Source organism: Silene latifolia, chromosome 5, assembly GCF_048544455.1.
Source record: "Silene latifolia isolate original U9 population chromosome 5, ASM4854445v1, whole genome shotgun sequence".
NCBI classification, from domain to species: Eukaryota; Viridiplantae; Streptophyta; class Magnoliopsida; order Caryophyllales; family Caryophyllaceae; genus Silene; species Silene latifolia.
In genome coordinates, this window is record NC_133530.1 from 6,994,830 (window position 1) to 7,015,383 (window position 20,554).

The 20,554-nt window shown below is 35.1% G+C and overlaps 3 protein-coding genes and 1 long non-coding RNA gene across 5 annotated transcripts; 3 read left to right on the forward strand and 1 right to left on the reverse strand.

Moving 5' to 3' along the window:
• The first annotated feature begins 2,599 nt into the window (after positions 1-2,599).
• Positions 2,600-5,432, forward strand: LOC141656569 (putative aminotransferase ACS12). 2 transcript variants are annotated; one of them, XM_074463516.1, is made up of 4 exons: positions 2,600-3,075; positions 3,207-3,332; positions 3,727-3,884; positions 4,472-5,432. In XM_074463516.1, exons 1-4 carry the CDS (start codon positions 2,770-2,772, stop codon positions 5,298-5,300), a joined length of 1,419 nt encoding a protein of 472 aa, XP_074319617.1. In that variant the 5' UTR covers positions 2,600-2,769; the 3' UTR covers positions 5,301-5,432. The 2 variants fall into 2 exon arrangements, with proteins under 2 accessions (XP_074319617.1, XP_074319616.1); XM_074463515.1 differs by having other exon boundaries at positions 2,602-3,075; positions 4,463-5,432.
• Positions 5,433-7,330: 1,898 nt separating this feature from the next.
• On the reverse strand, positions 7,331-8,458 carry LOC141655847 (uncharacterized). Its single transcript, XR_012548206.1, has 3 exons — positions 7,810-8,458; positions 7,615-7,702; positions 7,331-7,477 (listed from the first exon to the last, which is right to left on the reverse strand). It is a non-coding gene; the product is annotated as an uncharacterized LOC141655847 (long non-coding RNA).
• A 4,504-nt stretch (positions 8,459-12,962) lies between these two features.
• Positions 12,963-14,433, forward strand: LOC141655848 (pathogenesis-related protein STH-21-like). Its single transcript, XM_074462874.1, has 2 exons — positions 12,963-13,224; positions 14,060-14,433. The coding sequence occupies exons 1-2, from the start codon at positions 13,035-13,037 to the stop codon at positions 14,347-14,349; spliced, it is 480 nt and encodes a 159-aa protein (XP_074318975.1). The 5' UTR covers positions 12,963-13,034; the 3' UTR covers positions 14,350-14,433.
• Positions 14,434-15,215: 782 nt separating this feature from the next.
• LOC141655849 (1-aminocyclopropane-1-carboxylate synthase 6-like) lies at positions 15,216-17,895 on the forward strand. The gene is made up of 4 exons (XM_074462875.1): positions 15,216-15,670; positions 15,801-15,926; positions 16,321-16,478; positions 17,061-17,895. The coding sequence occupies exons 1-4, from the start codon at positions 15,365-15,367 to the stop codon at positions 17,893-17,895; spliced, it is 1,425 nt and encodes a 474-aa protein (XP_074318976.1). The 5' UTR covers positions 15,216-15,364.
• The last annotated feature ends 2,659 nt before the right edge of the window (positions 17,896-20,554 follow it).

The following is a 20,554-nucleotide window of genomic DNA, read 5'->3' on the forward strand; positions in this document are numbered from 1 at the left end:
TAATAGGAATTTACAGTTGATATCAAGTGTTCTTAGTTGATATGAATGATATCCCCTTGTGTAAGTTCGTTCAATTACTATAGATAAACGGGTCAGGATTTCAAAATAGTTATGCGCCCAAGCTTCTAATCTTCTCCCATAATTGCTATGCGTTCAAGTTAGAACATATTTGTCTTCTTTAAATTGAACCGGTGATGAAGATGAAGATGAAAATTGGAGAGAAAGAGGAATTAAGAAGTAGACTACACAAATCTGGGTAGAAGTAGATTAAGTATAAATGGTTTAATAAAAGGGCAAAATAGTCATAAAATACAATAATTAGAACAAATTTTTAAATTCTGACGGAATATTCTCCTTTTTTTGGCCGGAAATATAAAATGGGAGAAATATTTGATAAGTAGTATATTTGGTGGGAGTAAGTTTCGAAAAAATTTATATAAGGGAGTAAGTTTCGAAAACTGGATTATATAAGGGAGTAATCATCAATTTACCCTTTTATTTTTCAACTTTTATACAAAAACACTAAGAAACATAGCGGCTTTACAAAATGTCATCGTCCAAATATTTGTATCAGTTTTATTAAAAAAAAATGAAAAGCAATGCCGCTGAGATTCTCAACAGCTTATTCCACAAATTTCCAACAATTTGCATTAGGTACACTACAAAATGACAGTACTGATATGGTAAGCCACTAAGATTCCTAACGGTTTTGCCTTTTATATATATAAAAAAAAAAAAAAAAAAACTAAATGAAGCCGTTTCTTAGCGGTTTCATATAAAAACTAGTGTAGATCCCGCGCAAATGCGCGGTAAATATAGGCCTCTTAATTTTTAGTGTATTAGTTATAGATATTTCATTTATATATCACGGATTTTTTTTATAAAAAATAACTAATATTAAAATTAATCAAAAGAATTGGATAATTCCATAAATTGTGTTTTTTATGAAAATATTTTAACTACATCAAATTATTTTAAATTTTTTTTTCCGTCACGAAGTTAATAATAGGAGATACAATTTTTATGTATAGATTATTTTAAATGAAAAATTAGTTTAATAAATGAAAATATAATTTGTTTCCATATATAAGTTTGAGCATTTTGAAGGAAAAACTTTAGAAAAGTTGTATTCTCTATTAGACCCTGTTCTTTTGGATGAAACTTATAGGATCTAATCGAATCGAACTTATTAGATCTAAACCGAATCGAATCGAATCGAACTTATAGGATCCGAACTTAATCGAACTTATAGGATCGAACTAAATTTATAGGATCTCGAATCGAATCGAATCGAACTTATAGGATCGAATCGAACTTAAATTAAGTGAGTATAGGATCGAATCGAACTTATAGGATTTGAATCGAATCGAATCGAACTTATAGGATCTCGAATCGAACTTATAAGATCGAATCGAATCGAAATTATAGGATCTCGAATCGAATCGAACTTATATGATCTCGAATCGAACTTATAGGATCTCGAATCGAATCGAATCAACTTATAGGATCGAAGTTAACTTAAATTAAGTGACTTGAAGTCCAAAAGAACAGGGCCTTAGTATATAGGAGGATTTATACTTTTTAAATTTGCACCTCATTAATATTTATCAGCTCACTCCATTGTATTTTGATATGAAACAAAAAAATTAAAATGGAAAACTAATAAAAAAAATTAAATAAGTTATGAATTTTTTTAGTGAATGTTTTTTTGTCACGAAGTTAATAGTAAACATGTGTCAAGCTATTCTCTACAGTAATAATTATTACATTACTGAAAAATTTAGCCACTTATACTTTATAGTTTAATATCAATTTTATTTTATTTTAATAAAAAAATCATAATTATGAATTTATTTTTAAAATTAGAGTTTATTTATAAGAATATATTTATTGAAAAGATGATAATGTAATGAAAAAAAATTGTATTTATTACCTTATTTAGCTAGATGCTTTTTGGAGAGAAAAATAAGAGAATTTTTAGGGGGGATTGGAAAAAAATAAAAAAGGATGACGTGGACACTATGGACCCAAATAGTTTCAAATGAACGCTAATTACCTAATTAATTTGTTAATTAACGCAAATTAACCAAAAAATTCCATTTTTCAACCGGATTATTAAACATTGTTGGATAACATTTCCGACTTTGCACAACATTTCCGATTTTGTCGGTCTCCTTTCTCTACTCCAGTTTCACTCTTTCTACATTTTTTCGTGTTTATTATACAATCAAAGACGGGAATTAACAACAAAGACGATAATCAACAAATCATTTCAAATCCGACATAATTTAAAGGTACGAAACAATTTGTAAACAAATTTAACATAAATTCTAGGTTACCATATTCACTCGATCCGAGCAAATTGCGAATTGTTTCAAGCATATTCAATCAGGCAATCGTGACACAAAATTTGTGACAATTTCCCACATTAAGGGCCCCCAAATTTTGAAGTTTTGCCTCTTCTTCACTCACCTACTAACAGAAACAACGGCGTGGCGTTGTTTATTACTCCGTATTCCGGATATGTTTGCCAAGTAGATTGGTTATTCACTGAATTTATGAGCCTTTTCCTGATCTAAACATTTTCGTCAAAAAGTTAGTCTTACTTAAGATCGTCTTATTTAGCTTAACACATACGGTAGTCTACAAATACCAGCATTATATTAGGCCGTCTTAAATGAGATTTTGCTCACATGAAGTCGCCGCAGACCACAGGTAGTCTACAAATACCAGCAAATCAATCGTAGCGACTTAATTAAACATATTTGGATGAAAATTTCAGCAATGAAGATACTGTTGCAATTTCAAGGGGTGATCAAAGGTAGAGGTGGCCTTGTTTTATGTCCAATCATCTCATGTGCGCTCTTCTACTTGTACTTCAAGAAGAACCGTCTTCGCCGTCTGTCACTTACTCCCTCCCTCCCTCTTGGGCTTGTTACCATTTCTTCCCTGGCTCATGAGATTTCTGAGTGTACTGATTTGTCTGAATTCGGGTTTGACATGGCCAAAAGCGACCCTTATGACAAGGATATTAATCCTAATGGGATAATGCAACTCGGTGTGGCCGATAATTTGGTAGGTAATTGACAATGTTAGCACATGTACTTTCTTTTCTCAAATTGATGCAGACGAGGTTTGAATAGCATGTCTCGCCCTACAACTTTTTACAAGGTCTTAGCTTTATCGTGCATGCTTGTCGTTTGTAGCTTTGTTTAGATTTAATTGAGCAATGGGTTGCGCGAAATTGGAACAATTCGGTTGGAAGCAATGCTGAAGGGATTAAGGGGATAGTTCCTTACCAACCATTTGATGGATTGATGGACTTGAAAATGGTATTTCTTACAGTTTTGCTATTTATGTCAGTCGCGTATAGTTCTTAGATGTGAAGCGAATTCATTCAGTTTGATTGTCAGCTCTATTATTTTTACTGCTATAATGTTGTTCTTAACTGTAGTGGTCTTGCACAAATACTATTCTACAACCAGTTGTATAGTAGCATTGTACAACCGCCTCAAAGTTATTGAGCTCTTACACAAAGTTGTTGAACTATTTTACAAGTTATTGAACTATTTTATGAAGTTATTGAGCTTAATAATTATTCTATTATGCTCAGTAACTTTGTATCATAACTCGATAATTTTGTTAGTAGAGCTCGATAACTTTATAACAAAGTTCAACTACATTAAATAAGTTGTATAATACATTAACTGGTTGTCTTGTTTGCAGGCAATGTCCAATTTCATGTCTAAGGTTATGGGTAATATTGACATTGATCCATTACAACTCGTGTTGATGAGTGGCACGACTCCTGCAATTGAGATACTTGCCTTCTGTCTCGGTAACCCCGGTGATGCATTTCTTATTCCAGCACCATACTACCCTGGGTAGGTACATCATTTTCTAGTTATAACGGATTTTCCGAGGAATGGTATTTGTGAGACTCTTCTAAACAGATGAAAATTTAACACAAGGTCCACATTTCATTTTCAATCAATGGTTTAAACCATCCAAATTAATCCCAAACTTTTTTTTTTTTCAATCAATGGTTTAAACAAGTGGTGTTAGTCCACTGATAGCCGGGTTAAACCTTGAAACTTGCAGAAATGCAGGAGTTGAGAGGTCCCGAGTTCGACTACCAGCTGGGGCGATGATTACTTGGCCACTGCAGCCCCCGAAAGGGGTGGCTTACATGGTCCATGTGGTGGTGCGGGAATGCATGGGCCCGGGGGATTCAACCCCCTCGTCATTAAAAAAATAAAATAATCCCAAATTTTGAACCGTTTATTTTGATTCTGAGTTAACAGTAGATTATCCGTCAGCACGAACCTGAAATCGGAATAAATGGTTAAAAGTTGGGATTGTTCTTGGGAAATACACCGAACAGAGAATTATTCCTGTTAACTTTTCTTAAAAACAATGTTCAGTCGATAAAATCTACTTGGATTGACATGAAAATCGACAGTTTTGACAGGGATCTAGAGCGTACAGGAGTCGCGCTGATACCTGTTCATTCTCATAGCTCGGACAACTTCACATTAAGCATCGCTGCCCTCAAGCAAGCATACAGTAAAGCCATAAATCAAGGCTCAAAAGTTCGCGGAATCCTGCTCTCAAACCCTTCAAATCCTGTAGGCAATTTGTTACCTAAGAAAACACTGCAAAGTCTGTTAGATTTTGCCAGGGAGAAAAACATTCACATTATTTCAGATGAAATTTTTGCCGGGTCAGTTCATGGGAATTCCGAATTCATAAGCATGGCAGAAATCGTCAAGGAAAATGAGATTGATAAGAATCGAGTTCATATCATATATGGAGTATCCAAAGACCTGTCTCTTGCAGGTTTTCGAGTTGGGTCAATTTATACTTTTAATGAGAATGTACTAAAAGCTGCTAAAAGAATGACCAGGTTTTGCTCAATTTCTACCCCGACTCAACGATTGTTAATTACAATGCTTTCAGATGAAGTATTTATCAAGGAGTACATGGAAACTTATAAAAAGAAGCTAAAACTGATGAACAGCCAGTTGGTTGAAAGTCTGGGACAGGTCGGGATACGATGCTGTAATAGTGATGCCGGGTTGTTCTGTTGGGCCGACATGAGCGCGCTAATTAATCCAGATAACCCGAAAGGAGAAATGGAATTATGGGATAAAATGATGAGAGTAGGGAAGTTGTTTATATTACCTGGTTCAGACTTTCATTGCATTGAGCCTGGCTGGTTTAGGTGTTGTTTTTGTGCATTGTCTGAAAATGATGTTCCTTTGGTTATAGAGAGGATACAAAGAGTTTGTGACAAATGAACATTTCGTCATTCCCTCCTAATTAGTTGTAATCGAATATGTTAGAGAAAATTACGATATTGTGATATATGGTAATCCGAATAATTCCACAATTATGGAATAAGTTATTATTATGTTAACATTATTAGAAGATATTATGATTCTGTTTAGATATACTAGAGTACTATAAATACGGAGTAATTGTAATGGTTAGAAACACGAACGAAGAATATTAATAACACAATTGCTCTTATGAACTATCTCTTCCCGAATTCTATTTGTGTAAAGGAAAGAGAAGAGTTACCGGTGGCACATGCTCATTTGTTCCAGATTTGTAAGTGTTTCCTAAACGACCATCCGAGAAACATTGAGGTACACCATATTTATCGCGAGGCAAATCGATGTGCGGATTGGCTTGCAAATATGGGAGTTGAGCAGGTTCAGCGAGCGAGTAGTTGTGTGGGAACCTGATGACATACCGACTCCGCTTTATCGCTTCATGTAGCAGGACATTGGAGGCGTGTCATAGCCAAGGATAGTTCCAATCATCAAGTAGTAGTTTTGGTTGCTCTATTTTTCGTTTGTGCTTTCTTTTACGCTGTTTGTTTTCGCCTAAGGTTAGGTCTAAAATAGTTTTCCAGCCATATGTCATATGTGCTACACTGCATTGAGTTGTAATGCTACCCACCTATTACAGATGAATATATGTCTTCTTACTCACTCACGTATTCTATATGGGGGATAGATCATCTTCATTACCTTTTCTCTCAATTTTCTTCCATTTTTCTCTAATACAACAATATAAAATTATTTACCCTCTCCATTCTTTCAAAACAGTCAACCGTTCAATCATTCCGAAATAAAATCTGAAAGGTTATGGAGAGGAGTATGGACTATTATTTAGAGGCATGCCAATTTTGACTAAAAACTATATATATTCCATTCCATTATATAGTCATTTGAAAACACGAATAATAACAAAACCAAGCTTTCATTCTGATGCTGAGTGCTGACTTTGGGTCTTTGACTCTTTTGGTCACGAAGTACTAACTTATTAAAAGAATCAATTGGTCTCACTGATTGCGGGTTCTAATTTTGTGACGGATAATTTGTGAATAAAAATGGTAACAAAATGGGTTAGTGGAGAAAGGGGACCACATGAACAGTGTTGCAGAGAGAGAAAAAGTGGGTACTTTATGAGGTGAAATGGTATTCGTGATCCGTCACTCCAAAGTGACGGATATTGCATGTCACAAATGAGAATTTGTGTAAAAGAATAGCCAGTTCAAAGTATGAGCCGTCTACATAAGTAGACCAATTATTCCTCCATTCCAATTAATTATTTACAAAACATCCAATACGTTTTTATATATGATTGACTAAATAATTGAAGCAATTCAAGTATTTGATTTAATACGAGTTAAATCATGTATATAAATGCAAAGATAACATAACGCTTCATCTGAGTTTAATAAGTGAAATGAACGACATAATTCGCACAAACTTTAGTGTCAAAATCAATTAATAACTAGGTTATAACCCGTGAAATTCACGGGCTGTTATCTGATAAGTTGAATAGGATCAGCTAATATATGTTATCACTGAAAATTGAGTTATAATTGCTAAATCGTTTTGTAAATATATAATGGAAATAACTTAAATGGTTAAGTGTACAATCCGTATGACATATGACTTTAACGAAACGATCAAGAGTTTAAAACATGAGCATGATATTTAGACAACATAATTAATGGAAGAACAGAGTAACTAATAGTAGTAATAACTACTCCATATCCAAATTGTTATATTAGTATATTATAGTAAACAGACAGTTATTATTACTTCATCTGTCCCAATCATTCTTATTAATGTTATATTTAAAATAATGCGTTCATAAGATACTAAAATTTACCTTCTCTTGAGAGCATCGACCTCAGGGATGTCTGGATTTATGTGTATCTTTGCTGCATACCTTGATGTCTGCACCCTCACTTGTCCTGTGTGAAACATTAATATTTAGAATGACTTAAATAATCGGTCAGGTCAGGTTCTTAATGTCTTAAATACCTTGGAAAAGTATCCGTTGTGCACACTGAATGACCATAATTGTTGGTTCACTTGATGGATTCTGGGTTGCAATATACTCGTCTATTTCCTTGGTATATTTCCCCCATAAAGAACACGTGATTTGTTCACCCCTACAATTGCAATTAGTTTGTTCATCAGTCAGATAAAACATTTTGTTTATTCAATAGTTAAATTATTTATAAATGAATTAGAGAAAAGTTGTGCAACAGTTAGATTAAGAAAAATTAAGAAAAATAAAAGTTGTTACTCCAAATTCTCTAGTTTGATTGTCCTGAGTGGATGACCTCCGGTAGTTTGCTTCACTTCTCCTACTCCGACGAAATGACCAACAACATCTGAAATTGAAAATACAATCTCTATTGTCATGCATTTATTTAATGTTTGAGTCGTACGTATATTTGTGATTATTGAATCAAATGATGAGTTAGATATAAGACGTTACCTATGAAATGCCTGTTTAAGGATTCATTGGCAACTATATCACCAAACTCATAGAAGGAAAAACCATACATAGGGATGGTAAGGTTTGATTGTAGTACTAAGGTACCAAATTCAAAGTGCAAACGGAATGGATGAGGGGTTGCAATTTCTGCTCCAGTGTTTGCAGATACGGTAAATCCACTTATCCTGTACGCGACACCTTCCACTATCCTTGGATCAAATCGATCAATTATCAATTTTCTGACCGAAGCTTGAATGATGTTATTCTATAGGCAAATAGAAATTATAAATGTCATCATACTATATAATTAATATAATATAATAAGAGAAATAAATTATAATTTAAATTTTTAAAAAGTACCTCTATATCCAGTAAAAGCATCTCGATACTTCCATGTTGGTTAGGAGCACGAAAGTCGGGACGGTACCATTTTCGCACAACCCTAGCATGTAGAGATTGGTTCCTAGTTTTTTCTTTCAATTGGGTTATTGTGGATGACACAAATGTGTTTTTTCGGGTCATGCAAGCCACTTGAGAGTTCTTTTGAGCCATTTTTTGCGGTGGTGAGTTTTTGTTTTCTGTGTTTCTTTTTCTATGATTGCTACGTGAAATTGTGGTGTTGAGAGATGTTTATGATACGTTATATTTATATGCGTTTTCAAAAATATTTACCATTATAAAAGATATTCAGAAATCGTAGTTGTAATTATATGAATATTTTTAACTTTAGTAATAATATTTTTAATATTACTCATCAGTCAATCTTTGACCAATTCCGTTTTTATATAGTCAGTTTTTTATTTCATTTCATATTTTGATTCCTTTATGTTGCAGGTCCATTTTGATTGGTGAGTTATCTTTGGAATAATTTCTTCCTAATCATTTACTGGAAGGGAAGGAATCTTTTGTGATTGTTATCCCTAGCAATCACAACAGTTAGGTAGAGATATTTTATAGTGCTTATTTTGTGGAATAAAATATATTTATAATACAATAATATTACCAGTTCAATATTTTATAGTGCTTATTTTGTGCAGTTGTTTTGCAGGATCATTTTTTGCTCGTTTTCATAGTCAACTTTTTGATTTCATATTTTGATTTTAAGATTATGCATAATTAATGGCATGATATTAGGAAAGAAATACTAATATTTCGGGAGATTGTATTTAAAAAAAAAGGAAAGAAATAGGAGATCCTTTGTGGCTGTCATTGTATTGTATATTGTTGTATATTGTATAATTGTATAATAATAATATTTCTGTGTAAATTGTGGATGTCATATAATTATAGGTAACTATTTTTGGTAATTATCTTTGTAATTAATTAATTGTAATTGTAGTATTGTAATTGGAGTAGTAGTGGGCATGATATTAGGAAAGAAATAATAATATTATGGGAGATTGTCAAAAAAAAAGGAAAGAATTAGGACAAACTTACGTTTGTGGCTTTCATTGTAATTCTAGGTAATTATTATTGGCCATTATGTTTGTGGAAGGTGTCGCTGACTATGTTTGTTTGTAATTAAATAATTTACTGATAATTGTAATTGGAGCAGTAGTGGGGCAACGGTTTTGATTCATTGAGGTTCTCTATTGTATTGCCAAGTCAGCAATATTGTAATGTAGTGATGCCATGTCATCATGGATTTTGTAGGATTAATATATAGTATGATAATAGTTCATAAACTTGTAAATAAGACTATTGAATTCATCCAAGTTTATGGCGAAACTAGAAATAAGCTAGCATATATATACAATCGACTCAATCAACAAATATTAAAATTTTATTATAACTTGATTCTTTTCCACTAGCTACAATACATTTGTTGTTAATTCGTTTTTATAGATGTCAACAAACTTAACTATAAAATTACGAGGGGTGGAACTCACCCCTTCAACATTATATTGGCCATTATGACATTTTTTTACACTAGACAAAAAATATTAATTCTTTCCTAAAAATTTTCACTACCTTTAACAATAAATTTTGAGTTTATACATTTGTCACATAGTCTAAACTCAATTTTTTTACTTCATCTCTAGATCAAACCATTATTATTTAGAATCATTAATCAGCACAATAATAAAATACAAAATATAATAAATATCGCTTATGACCGTCATAAGTCACAACCCTCCCTCTCATTTACCATTACTTTAATCCGTGTGAGAAGTATGACGTGACAGTCACAAATTTGAATTTGTGTACTTCCTCCATTCAACTCCACTCTACCACTTTGCTTTTTCACATTTGTCAACGCGTGTTTTACGTGATAAATATTGTTAGCTACGTATTTGCAAAAATTATGAAAGTTAGATATTTTTAATGTACTCGTAAAGACGAATCAAACAAGATCACACATGAATATATTTTCACTTAGGTATTGAGAGAAAATCGAGAATGAATGTGCACTTATAAATAGTGTAGAAAATAGAAATAGGTAAGTGGAGTTGAATGGAGGAAGTACATAATAAAACGGAGTACATATTAAAACAAAGGTGCCCACATGGTCCCATACTCCCATGTGACAAATCTCTATATCCAACCACTTGTTGGATTAATCTCCCAAAAACTCCAACAATTAAATGTTGAAATAAAGTGTTAAATGTTTCACAAAATAATACGTAAATTATTCACATTTTGGAAGAAGAAATATATAATGCACAAAAGGTTATGAAATTGTTTTAATGAAAACAATTAATGGTTTACTAGAAGTTATGAGAACTTTTAGTATAAATTGATGTTGATGCTAATAGTTTTAGTACACACAAAATTAGAAAGACAAATTACATTATATAGGTGAGAATACTTCTTGTTCTAAAGAGTGAAAACAGAGTGTTCAACATCCATTAGAAATAATAAGAGTGGGGCAAAGTTTGAGAGAAAGTGACAATACTAGTGTGAGTGATTGTACTTACGAACTTTGTAATATCTTATTAAGTGAATTAATTTGTCGAGAGAGCCTGGTTTTTCCCTTAGTTGAGAAGGGTTTCCACGTGATAAATTGTGGTGTCATTTTTATTTGTTGTTACTTACGTTTGTTGTTTGTGTTCCATCCTAATATCATTGTTGGGTGAGACTCTTCCCGCACCGAGTTTGGGACGCTTCCCAACAAGGTGGTATCGGAGACGGAGGTTACGATATCCGGGAGGTGTGGGAGATTCCGATTTAGGGAGGAACTTATTTATCGTAAGTAAGATGGTGGAGAAATTTCATGTTCCATTATTTGATGGGAAGATGAATTTTATGGTGTGGAAAAGCACAGTTGAAGACTTGCTAGTCCAGTCGAGTCTTGATGAGGCTTTGGAATTGACTAAGCCATTAGAGATGAGTGAATCTAATTGGGAGTCAAAGAAAAAGAAAGTCGTGAGTATGATAAGGTTGGCGGTAGCACCGGAGATTAAGTATAATCTTTTGAGCGAGAAGGAGCCGAGGGCCTTGTTAGAAAAGTTACAAGGCATGTATGCGTCAAAGTCGCTCACCAACCGATTATGTTTGCGATGGGAGTTGTATCAACTCAAGATGGAGGAGGGTGATACAAATTTACAAGACCACATAAATAAATTCAACCAGCTCGTGTGTCAACTCTTGAATGCCGATGAGAAGATAACGGATCAAGAGCAAGCTCTCTTATTATTGGCTTCATTGCCAAAAAGTTTTAGACCCATTGTGATGATGATGCTCGTGGGTAAAGAGACAATTTCTTTGGATGAAGCTATAACGGTGGTGAGAGAAAATGAGAGGATGATGGCGAAAATAGATGGAGATGCATCATCAAGTGATGGGGCACTAGTGGCAGATGGTTGTGAAAGAGGGAGAAGATCACAAAGACATGTAAATGGCCAAAGAAGTAAATCGAAGTCGCGCGCGAGGGACATGGATAGTGTGGAGTGCTATTATTGTCATGAGATGGGCCATATTCAACGAAATTGTCCAATGATGAAGGAAGACTTGAAAAGTGCGAAGTCTTTAAGAGAAAAGTTGGGCAAGGCAAAGGTTGATGATGTAGGTGATTCTTCAAATGTCGTGTGTGGTAATAGTAGTGATGAAGATATATACTTGACTACTCAAGATGAGGTGGAATGTCAAGATAAATGGGTGATGGATTCAGGTGCATCCGTGCATGTGTGTAAAGACCAAGGAGCATTTGATACTTTGCAAACAAATGGAGCCTTTGGGCATGTCAAAGTGGGCGACGGCCTCAAATTGAAGGTTGAGGGTGTAGGGAGTGTGAGGATGAAACTCCATGATGGCACTATGAGAACTTTAAAAAATGTGAGGTATGTCCCTACTGACTTGTTCCAACATTATTTCTTTGGGTGTCTTTGACGACTCGGGAAGGGAACCGATATGTTGGTAATGGTAAGTGGTGCAAAGTGTATCGTGGAAGAAACTTGGTAATGCAAGGGGTGAAAAAGAAAAATAACATTTGCTATGTGGATGGACATAGCGTGAAAACGAAGGTCGGCGTAAAGAAGAAAGTTCGCTTTTCCGAGATAGTTGAGGTGTTTGGAGCTTTTGGTCGAGGGAGGAAATTGTTGGATTAATCTCCCAAAAACTCCAACAATTAAATGTTGAAATAAAGTGTTAAATGTTTCACAAAATAATACGTAAATTATTTACATTTTGGAAGAAGAAATATATAATGCACAAAAGGTTATGAAATTGTTTTAATGAAAACAATTAATGGTTTACTAGAAGTTATGAGAACTTTTAGTATAAATTGATGTTGATGCTAATAGTTTTAGTACACACAAAATTAGAAAGACAAATTACATTATATAGGTGAGAATACTTCTTGTTCTAAAGAGTGAAAACAGAGTGTTCAACATCCATTAGAAATAATAAGAGTGGGGCAAAGTTTGAGAGAAAGTGACAATACTAGTGTGAGTGATTGTACTTACGAACTTTGTAATATCTTATTAAGTGAATTAATTTGTCGAGAGAGCCTGGTTTTTCCCTTAGTTGAGAAGGGTTTCCACGTGATAAATTGTGGTGTCATTTTTATTTGTTGTTACTTACGTTTGTTGTTTGTGTTCCATCCTAATATTATTGTTGGGTGAGACTCTTCCCGCACCGGGTTTACAGGACGCTTCCCCAACACCACTATAGTGGTCTATAAATATCAACAAAAATATACTCTTCATGCATTCAAATCCTTACTATCAAAGTAATACACTTCATTTTATTTCTCAAAATATATTCATCATCTTGTAAGAAAAAAAATGGGAGTAGTAACATTCACAGTAGTCGAGAGAGAATGTGCAGTTACACCAGCAAGGTTGTTCAAGGCTATGTGGTTTGACAACCACAATTTTTACACTCTTGCTATGCCTCATTATATTAAGAGTTTTGAGTTACTTAAGGGTGATCTTGATTCTGTTGGATGTGTCAAACAATTTAACTTTGCTGAAGGTTAGTTCATTATTTAGTTTTGCTTTGTTATTTAGTTGGTTGTGAGACGGTTTTACACAATATCTACGTACTTCCTATGACCCATGTCCTGGTCATTTGCGTTTACCTATTCTATTAATGGGTGTCTCAGTCATTTATTTATTTTTCTATATTAGGAATATTTTTAAAGGGTAATTTGATCATCTACTAGACTATTGTCTACTTGTCACTCAATAACAACCACCCTTAGCTGGTTGCAATTTTAAGACGGTTTTATACAATTTCTAGTACTCTGTTTCTACTTATCATTTACGTTTAAGCCGCACTCGATACTGAAATAGATAGATTATATTATTATTGACTAACCAAAGTTGGCTGATGTGAGTGATAAGAGCTCTCATCTCTTAAATAAGTGCGCAGGGGTTCGATTCCTAACTCTTGCGAATGAAAAAGCTAAATTTGGGAGGGATCAACCCATTAAATTGTTTTCAGTACCCCGAAAGAGATTACCCCAGCTGTCGGTAGGGGATACTCCTGATCAACACCAAAAAATATTATTATTGAATAGAAGTCTAGAATCGATCTGTATGATCCGACTCGAGACTAGACCCATCCAACCCTAGAATCGATCTGTATGATCCAACTCGAGACTAGACCCATCCAACCCGTTTAACAGGTCTATTATTGACGATACTCAATTCTAGGAAATCGACCTAGGTCGTCCGAGGGTTCGCCACGGTTCATTGTTGTGATTTTATTACTGTATTATAAAACGACAGTTACTTAAATACGTTTGTATCGCCAGAAAAGCAAATGGGTAAGAAATTACTAATTAATCAATATTTTATTTTTCCAGGGACTCCACACAAATACTTTAAATCGGAGAATCTTGACTTTGATGTAGAGAAAAACTACATAAAGTACAAAACATTTGAAGGAGACGTTCTTGGTGACAATATTGACTACATTGTGTATGAAGCCAAAATTGAAGCAACGGGTCAATTTAAAATGATTGGACACTTTCATCCTAAGGGAGATGTTGAATTGGCAACCGACGACGAAGTTAAGTGCAATTTAGGAGGTGTTGTTAAGGCCCTCAATGCGGCCGAACAATACCTTATCAACCATCCCGAACTTTATGCTTAAAATCGTATTCTCTTCAAAGATTATAACGATCATATATCACATGTAATCGAAAAGATTATTTGCTGGAATAAATTTTACTTGTATGTTTTTGTTATTTTGAGGGTGATTTTTAAGTTTATATGCATTTTTCAACCCGATTATTAAAAGTTGTTGGATTTTCTTTTACAACGGATCGTCACCCTTTTTGTATAACATTTCCGATTTTGTCAGTCTCCTTTCTCTACTTCACTTTCACTCTTTCTACATATTTCTCTTGTTTATTATACAATCAAAGACGGGAATTAACAACAAAGACGATAATCAACAAACCATTTCAAATCCGACATCATTTAAAGGTACAAAACAATTTGTGAACAAATTTAACACAAATTAGTCGGATTGAATGAGACAGTAGTCAAAATCCTCTCCATTTCCTAAAAAGAAATGGAGAGTCCATTTCCTATCAACGGACGAGATTGGATTCTATCAACATCGAACGGTTCACGATTTATGCATAGAAATAAAGGGTTAATAAAGTATGGAGGGGATAATATTATTAAATGAGTTTCTGAGAGGAAATGGAGAGAAAGGAAATGGGGAGGATCCTAATTGGGTCATCTGAGTCTAGGTTACCATATTCACTCGATGCGAGCAAATTGCGAATTGTTTCAAACTTATTCAATCAGGCAATAGTGACACAAATTTGTGACAACAATTTCCCACATTAAGGGCCCCCAAATTTTGAAGTTTTGCCTCTTCTTCACTCACCTACTAACAGAAACAAGGGCGTGGCGTTGTTTAGTAGATTGGTTATTCACTGAATTTATGTGCCTTTTCCTGATCTAGACATTTTCATCAAAAACTTAGTCTTACTTAAGATCGTCTTATTTAGCTTAACACATACGGTAGTCTACAAATACCAGCATTATATTAGGCCGTCTTAAATGAGATTTTGCTCACATGAAGTCGCCGCAGACCACAGGTAGTCTACAAATACCAGCAAATCAATCGTAGCGACTTAATTAAACATATTTGGATGAAAATTTCAGCAATGAAGATACTGTTGCAATTTCAAGGGGTGATCAAAGGTAGAGGTGGCCTTGCTCTATGTCCAATCATCTCATGTGCACTCTTCTACTTGTACTTCAAGAAGAACCGTCTTCGTCGTCTGTCACTTACTCCCTCCCTCCCTCTTGGGCTTGTTACCATTTCTTCCCTGGCTCATGAGATTTCTGAGTGTACTGATTTGTCTGAATTCGGGTTTGACATGGCCAAAAGCGACCCTTATGACAAGGATATTAATCCTAATGGGATAATGCAACTCGGTGTGGCCGATAATTTGGTAGGTAATTGATATGTTAGCACATGTACTTTCTTTTCTCAAATTGATGCAGACGAGGTTTGAATAGCATGTCTCGCCCTACAACTTTTTACAAGGTCTTAGCTTTATCGTGCATGCTTGTCGTTTGTAGCTTTGTTTAGATTTAATTGAGCAATGGGTTGCGCGAAATTGGAACAATTCGGTTGGAAGCAATGCTGAAGGGATTAAGGGGATAGTTCCTTACCAACCATTTGATGGATTGATGGACTTGAAAATGGTATTTCTTACAGTTTTGCTATTTATGTCAGTCGCGTATAGTTCTTAGATGTGAAGCGAATTCATTCAGTTTGATTGTCAGCTCTATTATTTTTACTGCTATAATGTTGTTCTTAACTGTAGTGGTCTTGCACAAATACTATTCTACAACCAGTTGTATAGTAACATTGTACAACCGCCTCAAAGTTATTGAGCTCTTACACAAAGTTGTTGAACTATTTTACAAGTTATTGAACTATTTTATGAAGTTATTGAGCTTAATAATTATTCTGTTATGCTCAGTAACTTTGTATCATAACTCGATAATTTTGTTAGTAGAGCTCGATAACTTTATAACAAAGTTCAACTACATTAAATAAGTTGTATAATACATTAACTGGTTGTCTTGTTTGCAGGCAATGTCCAATTTCATGTCTAAGGTTATGGGTAATATTGACATTGATCCATTACAACTCGTGTTGATGAGTGGCACGACTCCTGCAATTGAGATACTTGCCTTCTGTCTCGGTAACCCCGGTGATGCATTTCTTATTCCAGCACCATACTACCCTGGGTAGGTACATCATTTTCTAGTTATAACGGATTTTCCGAGGAATGGTATTTGTGAGACTCTTCTAAACAGATGAAAATTTAACAGAAGGTCCACATTTCATTTTCAATCAGTGGTTTAAACCATCCAAAATATTCCCGAACTTTTTTTTTTTTTCAATCAATGGTTTAAACAAGTGGTGTTAGTCCACTGGTAGCCAGGTTAAACCTTGAAGCTTGCAGAAATACAGGAATTGAGAGGTTCCGGGTTCGACTACCAGTTAGGCGATGATCACTTGGCCACTGCAGCCCCCAAAGGGGGTGGCTTACATGGTCCATGTGGTGGTGCGGGAATGCATGGGCCCGGGGGATTAAACCCCCTCGCCATTAAAAAAAAAAAAAAAAAAATCCCAAATTTTGAACCGTTTATTTTGATTCTGAGTTAACAGTAGATTATCCGTCAGCACGAACCTGAAATCGGAATAAATGGTTAAAAGTTGGGATTATTCTTGGGAAATACACCGAACAGAGAATTATTCCTGTTAACTTTTCTTAAAAATAATGCTCAGTCGATAAAATCTACTTGAGTTGACATGAAAATCGACAGTTTTGACAGGGATCTAGTGCGTACAGGAGTGTCGCTGATACCTGTTTATTCTCATAGCTCGGACAACTTCACATTAAGCATCACTGCCCTCAAGCAAGCATACAGTAAAGCCATAAATCAAGGTTCAAAAGTTCGCGGAATCCTGCTCTCAAACCCTTCAAATCCTGTAGGCAATTTGTTACCTAAGAAAACACTGCAAAGTCTGTTAGATTTTGCCAGGGAGAAAAACATTCACATTGTTTCTGATGAAATTTTTGCCGGGTCAGTTCATGGGAATTCTGAATTCACAAGCATGGCAGAAATCGTCAAAGAAAATGAGATTGATAAGAATCGGGTTCATATCATATATGGAATATCCAAAGACTTGTCTCTTGCAGGTTTTCGAGTTGGGTCAATTTATACTTTTAATGAGAATGTACTAAAAGCTGCTAAAAGAATGACCAGGTTCTGCTCAATTTCTACCCCGACTCAACGATTGTTAATTACAATGCTTTCAGATGAAGTATTTATCAAGGAGTACATGGAAACTTATAAAAACAGGCTTAAGATGATGTACAGTTTGTTGGTTGAAAGTCTGAGACAGGTCGGGATACGATGCTGTAAGAGTGATGCTGGGTTGTTCTGTTGGGCCGACATGAGCGCGCTAATTAATCCAGATAACCCGAAAGGAGAAATGGAATTATGGGATAAAATGATGAGAGTAGGGAAGTTGTTTATATTACCTGGTTCAGACTTTCATTGCATTGAGCCTGGCTGGTTTAGGTGTTGTTTTGGTGCGTTGTCTGAAATTGATGTTCCTTTGGTTACGGAGAGGATACAGAGAGTCGCTGACTAATAGCGCAATATTTTCCAATATTTTCTTAATTTATGTAGGCGAGACTTTCTAAATGACTTATGAAAAAAATACGAAATACTATTTGAAACGATTAATTATTATATTTGTTGGATTAATGTAGTACTCCGTCACAAGTAAGACCGAGTCATCAATAGTGTGTTTATCAATTATTACTCGTGATTGATTCATGAAAGAAAAATGTTTGTTTAATTAATCAATCAATGATCAAACTATAAGACAACAAGACTCAATAATTGAAGATTATAATTGGATGAACATAGATATATTAATACAGATAATTATTTGAAATTTTCATGTCTTATGTCAATAAACCATGACATATATGCTTTTTTTGGGTCTAAAGGGAGCCACAAGGTCGATTTTGATGCTGACGGAATTTTTAGTACACTTGTGACATCTTAGCTAACATTGTTATTATAAGTCTTAGCTTGAAACAATATTAACAGGCTGTTATCTCCAACAATAATTTGATAATATCCTTTTTAAATGTTGTTACAACAATGAAGCTAATTGTACCATTTCAAGTGGTGGTCAAAGGTAGAGTTGGCCTAATTCTAGGCTCAGTCATCCCTTGTGCCCTCTATTACCTCTTCCATCTCTACCACCACCGTCGTCACAGGCCACCTCGAGCGTCCTCCCTGAAACCTGCCCCGGTTTCTTCCAGGGCTCACGGTCTCTCGAAGCCTAATGTGTCACCTTATTATTTGGGGTTGGACCAGGCTAGAGATGACCCTTACCATGTGGACCTTAATCCTAATGGGGTTATGCAGCTTGGCTTAGCTGATAATTTGGTACACCTCTTTTTTTGGTAACAATTCTTGCGTAAAACGATCTTATTATAGGTCTACAATACACTCTAGTTCATTTAATTTTATTCGAATTGTATGAGTAATTGTATTGGTCATACTATAGACTTCTTATACAAAAAACTTGTGGATTTTGTAGACAGTACCTATATATGTAGGATATGTCAAGTGTTATCAGATGTCAATTAGTTTTGTTGGTAAAGTCATGAGAGTTATGCTCATGACGTGGGTTCAAACCGTATAGAGTACAACCCAGTCGCTCCACAACAACAATTTAAAATGAAAATGGACCTGTTAGTATGTGACTCGTATGTCGCATACAAAGTATGTCGGAGTTTGATTACGGTGAGATAAAATTAGATTAAGAAAGAAAAGAAGTAAAAATATGGGCGAGTGTCCAGCGGGTCGCATGGATTTCTGGTGAAATCAGAAGTGCTTTATGAATATTGCTGCACACAAGATTTAACGTTGACTTTTGATTAGAAAAGTGACGTCATCACTTCTTGTTTCCTTAGTTTATTAGGAATAGTTTTTGTATTATTATTAATTATATTTCTTAATTAGGATAATCTTTGTTAGGGTAGTTTAATATATAAACACTACCTTAACCTAGTTATTCTTTAAGGAGAGATTTGTGAGGCAAACATTGAGAGTTTTAAGAGGCAGATCTAGAAAAACTCGCTTTCATCTTTTGTAATCTGTAATTCTCCGACATAGTGAATTATTCTCCCTCGCCCTGGTGGATGTAGCTATCGCATTGATAGTGAACCACGTTAAATTCTTTGTGTCTTTTATTTTTGCATCTACTCCGTATCGCTTCCGCACAACAATTGGCACCAGAGCTTAGGTTTTTTGGATCCAGGGAGGAGAAGATGGCAACTGACACTATAAGGATTGAGAAGTTCGACGGGAGGAATAGTTTTGCACTATGGCAGATAAAGATGAGGGCTTTGCTAAAGGAGCGGTGCATCTGGAAACCCTTGACGCCGGGTTTCTCCACGAAGGTGACAAAGGCGAAGCTTCGGCTGCAGTCTTGAATCTAGGGTGACCGAGACGGAAGATCCGCCTTGTTAACAATGGAGGAGAGGGCTCATTCATCGATCTTGTTGAGTTTGTCAGACGATGTCCTAACCGAGGTAGTGGATGAGTCGACCGCAATGGGGTTATGGATGAAATTGGAGAGTTTGTACATGACAAAGTCGCTCACCAATAAGTTGTTGTTGAAACAACGTCTGTTCTCTTTCAAGATGCAGATAGGTATGTCACTTCGTGATCATCTAGACAAATATAATACTATATTACTAGATCTGCGTAATATAGATGTTAAGATTGAGGATGAAGATCTTTGCTTTAATTCTGCTGGTTTCTTTACCTGCGTCGTATGGGAATTTTGTGGATTCTTTTGTTCTTGGTAAAGAAACATTGACCCTAGAGGTAGTGAAGTCAGCACTTTGCACTAGGGAGTTGCGACAAAAAGCAACTGTTGACTTAGAAAACGGATCAGGGGCAGGCTTAGTTGTTGATAACACTAAAAAGGGTGGAGTTCAGAAGAAAAAGGCTAAGGCTAATATTCCGGACACCAATCTGCTGAAAATTTCATTATCTCATTATCTATGTAAAGAACAGGGCATAAAAGACCTAGTTGTCCTAAGTTGAAAGCTAAGTCTAATGCGGTTGTAGTTCAAAGTAAGAATTTGGAGTACGATTCTGAGGCGGACTATGCACTTGTGGTTGATTCTGTTCGTCCTATTGATCGTTGGATTCTAGATTCGGGGTGTTCTTATCATATGTGTCCACACAAGCATTGGTTTAATACTTATGAGTCCTTTAAT